This window comes from Carassius carassius, chromosome 29 (genome assembly GCF_963082965.1).
Source record: "Carassius carassius chromosome 29, fCarCar2.1, whole genome shotgun sequence".
In the NCBI taxonomy this organism is placed as follows: Eukaryota; Metazoa; Chordata; class Actinopteri; order Cypriniformes; family Cyprinidae; genus Carassius; species Carassius carassius.
This window is the reverse complement of record NC_081783.1, coordinates 19,337,240-19,347,237: the sequence shown is the minus strand read 5'-3', so window position 1 is coordinate 19,347,237 and position 9,998 is coordinate 19,337,240. Positions and strand designations below refer to the sequence as shown.

Here is a 9,998-nt window from a genome sequence, read left to right as displayed (position 1 = left end):
TTACGTATGCTTGCTTCAGATAAAAAATGTAAATACAAAATAAAAAACAGACACGTTGAATGTAGTCGAACTTTTCACATTTTTTAAACAATATTTTTATCTTAAAAAAAAACGTACAAACAATGGTATGGTACTACATAACAATTATACAGTTTGCTATTATCACCATTATCCATATGAGTAATAATAATAATAATGTCTATTTGTTTATGAATTTTAAGTTTGAATAAATTAATTCACGTCGTACCCTCTTATTTTGTTCATTTGCAAATAAACGAAATATTTGTCAATTTTAATAATTTAAAATTGTACATACTGAAAAACCCGTACTTTCTTTCTAACATGATTAATAATAATGAACAACTTGTGCTTAATGTGTAATCATGTTGTAGAACAGCTTGCAGTTACACACTGTTAGTGTTATTGTGATTAATTACATCGACGCGCAAAAGTGTTTTCAAATGTTTTATCCATTCCTTGCATGTTTTATCCATTCCATGCATTCAGTGTTTATGAAAACGAAATTTTACGAGCTCAGATGACTCTTCACACATGGATGGCCCTGGCAGTGTGGCACAGTGGCAGTGCCATGGACTGGAACACGTATCAGCTCTGTTTTGGCTTCCGCTCATTGGACGCTCAGACGCAGATGTGCGTAATTGCGCGTGTCCATCAGTGAAGTGTGTTGGGGTGTCAACCGTTCATTCAGGTGAGGAGAGAGAGGATGGAGGGGTTCAGTGGAGAAGGAATGAGAATGTCTCCATGGTAAAATTGATGTGACATGCAAAAATAACTCTTATAATTGGACAAACCGAATAGCTAGAAACGGTTTTATTGTCTGCGTGTATATTCGTTATTATTTTGTTATAAACACTGTAGCATCTATACTCTTTTGATGTTAGTATGGATTTGTGCTTACAAAAACGTAAGTTAGTGAAATAATTTATTGCACCTTTGTTTGGTAAAGAGCAGTAGGTTATACGTGACCTCCATCGAATTCCCACGCTTTGACGATCTATCCAAATAACTGCGTTTATCAGCGAGGACCAATCCATTTCCTCCTGTTCACACCTTCGCTGCTCTTTTTCGGAACTCAACGGCGAAAAGCTCCATAATTCCCTCCAGGAGTCGTGCCCCTCACGGCCCTTTTTATGATCTGGACCCGACCCCAGTGGTGTGCTGGCGGGGTGCAACACTGCTCTGGTGGGGTCCGAGCCTTTGATCCGCGCGTCCGTTTGTCCAGGGCTTGTGGTTGTTGGGGAGGGTGCGTGCGCTTTGGGGAGCCGGGGCATTTGTCATCCACAGAAAGAGAAAACATCAACAGGTACTGAATACCGCTGAACATGACACCATCAAAAGCAACATGGGATGTAAAACAGCAGGCGACTCTGAAGCTTTGATTATATTGTTTTTAGAGAGATGTGGCTCGGTAATAATGAGAGCTGTTTGGACACCTTCACTGCGCCGTCAGCCATCAACCTGCGCGCGCAATTAACCTGTGACCATCAAATGTGCACGCGCCTTATAATAATAGATTTCCGATTTTACTGCTCCTAAATTGACTTGAGCTTGTCAAACTGGACAAAACACTCATCCATGTGATATTATTAAACATAATTAACACTCATGAATACATCGATTAGCTCATTACGTCCACTAATAGTTCTGCGCTCTGCAACTAATTTGAACCTTAGTTTAAATGAAATAATCCGAGATGGATAATATATTAAATAATCCAAAATAAATCATAAATTAAATAATCAAAAACAAAAACTTCACAAAAAGTTATACACCCTGAATTTTTTATTTTTTACAAATCAGTCACTGTGGGCGCAAAAAAGGAACAAAAGTGCACTTTTGAGAAGGTACTGTCCCAATCACAGCTATAGTACTCTTTTCCGAGTATTAAACGGCAATAACAGCTGCACTTATTATTTTATTTGAGAGTGCGTGTTGTTAATATTATGCACATAATATATGCTGTATGCTTTGATAATAAGGATCATATTCTTATAGCTGTCTTTTTTAAAATTGAATTTAATTAATTTATTTATTGTGTTGTTTTGTTGATAGCAACCAAACGTCGACATAATTGGTTTACAGTTCAATAGCTATAATGAAAGAACGTGTCAATCACACTGCTAGGATTCACAGCTTCATAGACTGGAGACAATTGACCTCATTCTTACTTCTTTATTTAAACCGTCATTTATTTGAGATTATAATTCAGAATTTTAAAGTAAATTCCTTTATATCTTTTAATATATATATATATATATATATATATATATATATATATATATATTCATATTTATATGGATTTGTTATCAGTGCATGTGGGATCAAACTATGCCAAGAGGGTATTTGGGAAATAAACGGCACAGAGCTAGAGTAACAGCTACCTACACAACACACCCGATAGGTTCATCACAGTCAAATGTCACCGGCTGACTCCACGTATGTCCCCGTATCATGTTTATACAGTAGTTAGTACAGCTGTTTGGGTGAGAGAGGGGCGAGCAATGTTAGCAGAAACGAGCCTATCTTAAAGTGCAATGCAGTGGAGACATGTGAGATGTTACTGTGATATTTTATAAGAAGTGCCTATTTAATATCTCAGGCAACTGCTGAGCTTTATGGCTAGTTAAAATGAAATCTTATCGTTTATATTGAAAAGTAAATCTGTTAGGGAATCAGACAATTCAGTGTTTCTGAAATTCTTTATATCGATCATATCGAGAAAAATAAGGAGAAAAACTAATCTGCTACCAGATCAAATTTATTTGGCATATTTTAATATCACATGTGTGATGTATTTAATAGTGTATACAATAATACATAATTTGCATATACTGTTTTAAATTACATTGGTTAGTTGCGTTTAATATTGCATCATTCATACTTTTATTTGCACAAAAAAAAGTCAAAAAAAAAATTCTAAATCTGAAGAAAAAAAACACTTTTTATTCTATGGGCTAGCCTACTATTTAATTTCCTTCTTGTTGCATTTTGTTTTATTATGGAACCATGTTTTATTCAATAATATAATTTAATCGCACGTTTCGTGTATATATATATATATATATAACGTGATCTCGTGCACAGCATTATCCTGAATAAATGTTTCCAGATCGCTGCCACCTCCATATGCGTCTCTGCTGAGGGAAGTGACGCAGGGCTGTGCGAAAATAAACCCAGCTCCCCTTAAAGCCGTGATGATTGATGATGTCAGGTGTTCTGTTTCTAATTAACGTTTAAATTAGGCCAAAGAAAACCTTTCGAATTAGCGCTGCTCCGCTTGAGACCGTCCGTGTCCTCTCAGAGCGGTTTGGAGAAGAGAGATGGCGAGATTATCTTTAGAACTAATAATGCTCGCGCATTTGAGAGAAATGTAACACCATGTTCAGCTTCGGTTTCTCTACCCGCCCTCCGTGGGGTAATGCGAATGTGCTATTGTTGGCGCTGAAGGGCATCATTCTCCCGATCAGAAATCCTATCCATCCACATTACATTACTGCCCATGTATCATTTAATAGGTTTAGCAGCTTTTCTCTGACCTGACATTCTGAGGTGACCAATTCGTTAAGGACATTTGAACCCGACTGGACTAGTTATTATTATTATTATTATTATTATTATTATTATTATTATTATTATTATTATTATTATTATTATTATTATTATTATTATTATTATTATTATTGCGCAATTAACTCACGTAGCCCTTTACTTAAATTTTTCCTATTATAACCTATGTTGGCCTATATGATTTGTATTTATTTTAAAATAAGCTCATCAGCTTCCTTGAAGACTTACATTAGGCCTATATATATATATATATATATATATATATATATATATATATATATATATATATATATTCCACTGAATTTGTTGATATTTTAATTCAGAAAATTCATGTCACTTAAATGAAATTTACAATGTGTGTGAGATTACAGTAGACTCATTAGCATGTTTTGTGTAGTCTGGTTAGATACATTTGTCCAGTGCATTGTTGCTCATTTGCCGTGAAATATTCTATTATACTTTGGCTCCGTGTCGCCCACGTCGAGCGGTGTGGACCCGCACTAATAGAATGTCGTGCTGTTTTAGTGCTCGTGAGCTGTTTGGCTCGTTTCAGTCCCTGTACGGATGTCACCATATGGCGCTCTTGGCACGGACAATGCGATATTCCTGCAAACTGGCCATATTTCGCCAATGACTCGTGTAAGGGGACATCTATCACTCTAATCGATTATTGAAACCCTGTTAAATATTATCAAATGTCAGCATCGCAATTTGTTTTATTGCCCAATGTTTTACATTTATGGGGAGACCACCTAAATATAAAGGCCTCAGGGAAGTTAAAGAGAAAATTACTTTTGTTTGGTAATGTTGGGTTGTTTAGCTAAAAAAGCCTTTTTCTAATAAAGGATAGCGAATAGGCCTACATCTGAATGTTTTTTAAAATATTCGTGAGCAGATGCCTTTATGTAGAACTTTAAGATTTTATATATATATATATATATATATATATATATATATATATATATATATATATATATATATATATATATATATATATATATATATATATAACCATTTGTATCGTGCTAATTTTGTTAAAAAGCAAGCTGGGGAAAAAAAATCGCAAAATAAATTCACTGCAGCACGAAATGCGTTCCAAGAATGTCTGGAAAAAAATATGTTGTTAATTTATTTTTTTTATGTTATAATTATCATTAGTACACCGGTTATCGATCTCTTTTATTTCGTGTTTTCCTAAAGCAAGAACACGATTTCTTCTTACCTGCATCTTCATAGCAGGCTCACTGCGCTTCTCCAGTGTCCCACGAGCATCATCTGGAATAAAGTCCGACGCGGAGCGGGTGAGAGCAGCACTGCTGTAAGTCTGCTGCTCTCTGCTCTCTACCCACGTGCATTTTCATAAATTCATAGATTGGCACTGTGCTGCACTGACTGAGATGTTACGGGAATAGTTTATGTTGGTCCTCTATATGTACTCAGTTTAAATGTAAACATTCTTGTAAATTGTAATACCATTTAGAATAATAAAATGATAAACCCTTATTAAAAATATATAGGCTATATGCCGTTTAAAACAAATCACACTGGTCAGTATCCTGCTTTATTATGATATGATGCCTTTGCTAAATTTCTGCCACATTAAGAATGAATAAAAATGTCTCACCAGCAAAATATATGCATTGTAAAGGCTTAAAACAACTGCTTGTAAAAAGTCGCTGCTACTGGCAAAACCAACACTGTTTAAAATACCTTATATTTATCTTTAACAGTACATTATTGTTACCCACATCTGAGACGCTTTGCAATCGTCAAAAATATTTTTATAGGACTGAAACAATGACATCCCCTTCCATTCTGATCTCGTGTGACAGCAGACAGCCTACACGAGGTGTGAGAAATTCATGCAGTCAGTGCCTCCAAAATCAAAAGCAATAATCATGGGATTACAGGCTAATTGATTTCGATGATTTTTTTTTCTCAGGTTGTTCCACTGTGGACAACTCTTGGTTTCTAAATGTTCATTAATGCCTCGATGAATGTTTATTTTATTGTTTTATTTATATTTTACAGTATACATTGTTATTGTTATTATTCTGAAATTGAAGAGATAGCAGACACGTTGACATATAGAGAAGGCTAGTATTGGTGTTAATGAGAGCACTCTCCCTTTTCATGGAGGTATACGCGTGGAGCACGTGGTTTGCCCTAAGTGGGAGTGGGATGCATCAACAGATGCATAAACATCCCGAGCCATCTCCCCTCTCTTTAAACTTCAGGGGGAAACTCCTCCTATTCTCGGTCCAATTCATTATTATGGTCTGTCCCTTTAAGACGGAGCAGCGGGTCAGCAAGTAGTGTAGTGTTTCTCTAATTGAACTTCACAAAAGCAATCAACAAGAACTCGTTAGCGGTTGCTTGCTGTTTTGAGCCTCCTTGAGACACGGCTACACATGCTGAAGATCTTCATGGAGCACCTCAGAGAAGACTGGAGCCGCATATGAGGACTAAATTTCGGGTGGCTGTGACGCCTGAAGCATGGTGCTTTTGGAGAGCCACTACAGACTGAGGAAGAACAACGATTCTGTTTAAAGAAAAGGGAATAGACCAGGCTTTTGTATGCATAAACAAGAGTAAGCGAACTAGGTGACTTCTATTCGAAATAGTTGCTTGGGACTGAGATGACCTCCAGCTCTAAAGACATGAAGGCAGGCTCCGTTTTGCAGTCCAGCGGCAATGAGAGGCGGCGGGGTCCCTTGGACCAACTCCCACCTCCGGCCAACTCCAACAAGCCTCTCACCCCGTTCAGCATTGAGGATATCTTAAATAAACCTTCCGTCAAGAAGTCCGTCGGTAGTCTGTGTCCTCCGCGCGTGCTGGAGAAAGTGACCGTCTCGAGCGCGTCTCGGAACGGGATCAGCGCTCCGTCCTCGCCGTTGTGCGCTCTGGAGGAGCTAGCGAGCAAAACATTTAAGGGGCTGGAAGTCAGCGTTATACAAGCTGCAGAAGGTAAAATGTTTTGTCTTTTTTTGTTGTTGTTGTTGTTGTTTTGCGTTCGGATTGTGTTTATTAATTAGTCTTCGAGTTTTAAACACGTAAATTGAAGTTAGTGGTAGCTACCTTTGGAAGTGTGTTATTGTAGCGGTAGCGATTATAGGCTATGTGGATTTTACAACTGGTTGTATGCATATATATATATATATATATATATATATATATATATATATATATACATATAAAACAATATTATAAAGTAGCTTATATATAAATACACATAATAGGCCTATAAATATGTTTCTTAATCAATATATATATATATATATTTTTTTTTAGGTTCAAGGTTAACCAATTTCCCCCCGGCCTATTTTTGTTATACACATTTTCAGATTTTACATTGCTCCTAATTTTTAATAATTTGTTTTACTAAATGTCAACAGTGATTCCTCGAGTGTGAATGTCAGTATTTCAGGAATGTCACCTACCCCTCAAAAAATTGTAAAGGTTCTTCGATTGTCGAGCAAAAGAAACTATATCTTATTATCAATAATAATTTTCATTATATAGGGATTTGCGTTGCTAAATTGTTATTTGGAGGATAAAATAACAGTATACTGGTTCATGATACTTTAAAATGATGGTTTCTACAGAACCAATTCTTTGTAGATCTCAAAAATTTTCCAAACCTTTGTTTTTCAGAAATACAGCTTAGCATGAAAGAACGCACCGTGCCTTTACAAGAATGTTAAAGAGATGGAAATCATTCATGTTCACTTGACACATTTACTGAAAACAGTCCTCGATCATGACGTTCGTGTTGACATTGCAGAACTATCTTAGTGGGTCACGCTAACGGTAAAGGTCGTCTGTAATAAGATTGAGGGCAGTTCTGTGGCGTGATAGGCTGCTTGATTAACACATCAAATATTTCGAATTTACTTGGCGATCAATAGTTCAGATGTTTTGGAAAGTTTCTCCATTTTTTTCAAAAACAGCTGTTATGCAGCTGGAATGAACAACTGCGGCCTATCAAATAGCTAACACAACAGTGTGTAGCCTACACTTAAAAATAAAGGTTCTAATTTGAACCAAACAAAACCAAAAGATTTTGCAGCCTGATAACCTTTTTAAGTTCTGTTATGTTGCTTGAAAGATCCTAGAATCTAAAACACTGATCTAAAGAACCTATAATGGACCATTAAAGACTTTTTAATCTCCAGAGAACCAAATATCGACTCAAGAACCATGTACAGCCAAAAATAGGGCCATCAAAGAGCCTCCAAATAACCTGCAAGAAGAATGCTTCTCAAATCAAGTCGATGTGCATTTAAATAATGGGAAATTTGCACATGTTGCTGTAAGTTCATGTTTCAGTTTACTGAATGAGCAGTAGCTTTACAGTGTCTGGGAATGACTTACTGATGAAAGTTGTTCTGAATTGTGACCCACACTCGCCTCCTGTGTTATTCCTGTCATGTGTTCCTGGAAATCAACTCTCCTTTCTTTCCATTTAAAGGTCGTGAACATCTCAACGCCTTTGGCCAAAGACAGGCCTCCAAAAAACGACGGAAGTCGCGCACGGCCTTCACCAACCACCAGATCTACGAGCTGGAAAAGCGCTTTTTGTACCAGAAATACCTTTCACCGGCCGACAGAGACCAGATCGCACAGCAGCTGGGTCTGACCAACGCGCAGGTCATCACCTGGTTCCAGAACCGCCGGGCCAAGCTCAAGAGAGACCTGGAGGAGATGAAGGCGGATGTGGAGTCCCTCAAGAAAATCCCACCACAGGCATTGGAGAAACTAGTGTCCATGGAGGACATGGAAGACCCTCAAGGTGGCTCGGGGCCCATTTCTCCCAGCCTTTCCCCAAGAGCCTTTCCACAGTCCCCATCCTCATCCAGAGGCCAAACCACAGACGAGTTCTCAGAGGAGGATGAGGAAATTGAGGTGGACGATTAAAAGCAGGTCCTTGTTTTCAGAGAAGGGCATTTTTCACAACTTTTGCACGGACTCTGCTGAAGAACTTGTAATGCAAGGAAAGTTTTGTCTCTCTTATTTTTAATTTATTGAAAGGACCTCTACGTTCTGATGTCCAGATCGAAGAAATGGTTTAAGGAATACATTTTCATTAAGATCTGAGAAATGCTTAGAGTATCAAGACTGCAACATGTGTATGTACATTTTAAGCTTTATTTCTTGTTTTTCGAAGGAAATGTTTGCAGTTGTTTACACCTCAACACATTTATGACCGCTGTAGAAACTCTATGCCAAAAGTGATTTTCAATTAAATTCTCATCTGAATAGAATTATATATTTATAAATAATTTCAGAAGTCATCAAAAAGTGAATTTATTCAGTCTTGTTTCCACATTGTAATTGGCAAGACTCAAGTTTTACATTATATTTCCCAGTTCCTTGCACATTTCCTACTGGCATTATTAACAAATTATTACAACAACAAAAAATAAACATAAAATGTATGTCCAAGACAATGCAAGGGCAAGGTTGTGTGTGTGTATATATAACAAGTTATGATGCATCTAACTCGTTAAATTTATTGTAACATTCTATTTAATCTTCATTTATGTAAATAAAGGGTATATGTAATTTCACAATGTTTCCTTACCTTGAGTTTAATCATGCATTGTATGCTGAGCTGGATTATAAAATTATAATTTCCCTATAAACCCTTCGGATATAGGAAATACAATTTTATTTGCAAGATATCAATAAAAATCACTATTTTTTTTAATATACATAATCATGCTACAACAATCCCCCCCCCCCCCCCAACACAAATAATTATCTCTATCTTAACCCTTTTTTCACTGGTAGCCTAATTAAACTGCAAAGACAACGTTTAGGTCCACCTAAAATTTTAAGGCAGCGATTAAATTTAAGTTTAGGTCTACTTTTTTTTTACAGTGTAATAAGGATAAGCTGCCATGCATAAAATGTATTATTTTATGCAAATGATTTTATGGCACACTCTCGTGGAGTTAAACAGCTGAGAGAGGCAGAGCACTTTTACACATCGCTCCATTGTGTGTGTTAAGAAGAGTTTCTGTGTGTGTTAAGTGCTTGAATCTTAATTAGGACAACTGAACAAGGTTCCCCCTCTCACATTGTCACGAGGACAACATAAAGCTTGCTTTCCTCCTCGCGCCATATGGTTTATGAATCTTCTCTAACACAAACTAGTCAACATGATTGATTAGGTTAACCCGCCCTTGAGCGCGCAATGACAGTTTCAGTCGGTCGAGCCCAAATAATACCCCACATCTGTGCCCGTGTGTTAAAACGCCCATGAATAGCAGATGATTTGCATGCGGTTCCCAATGAATAAACCTCAATAGGAAGCCGGTGGAAATGAAGAGGATTGTTGCATCCTGGTCTGCCGAATTTCTTTCGGCCCATTTGTGTCAGTTGTGAGCAGATAAAGACAGCAGTTT

The 9,998-nt window shown here is 37.0% G+C and overlaps 1 protein-coding gene across 1 annotated transcript; it reads left to right on the top strand.

Moving 5' to 3' along the window:
• Nucleotides 1-5,957: 5,957 nt before the first annotated feature.
• On the top strand, nt 5,958-9,017 carry LOC132110168 (transcription factor LBX2-like). Its single transcript, XM_059516768.1, has 2 exons — nt 5,958-6,555; nt 8,060-9,017. Exons 1-2 carry the CDS (start codon nt 6,228-6,230, stop codon nt 8,503-8,505), a joined length of 774 nt encoding a protein of 257 aa, XP_059372751.1. The 5' UTR covers nt 5,958-6,227; the 3' UTR covers nt 8,506-9,017.
• The last annotated feature ends 981 nt before the right edge of the window (nt 9,018-9,998 follow it).

Excerpts from the sequence above, each read along its gene's own strand:
- LOC132110168 (XM_059516768.1), top strand. The coding sequence starts at position 6,228 with ATGACCTCCAGCTCTAAAGACATGAAGGCAGGCTCCGTTTTGCAGTCC. Across the intron at positions 6,556-8,059 it reads CGTTATACAAGCTGCAGAAG|GTCGTGAACATCTCAACGCC; the intron begins GTAAAATGTTTT and ends TTCCATTTAAAG.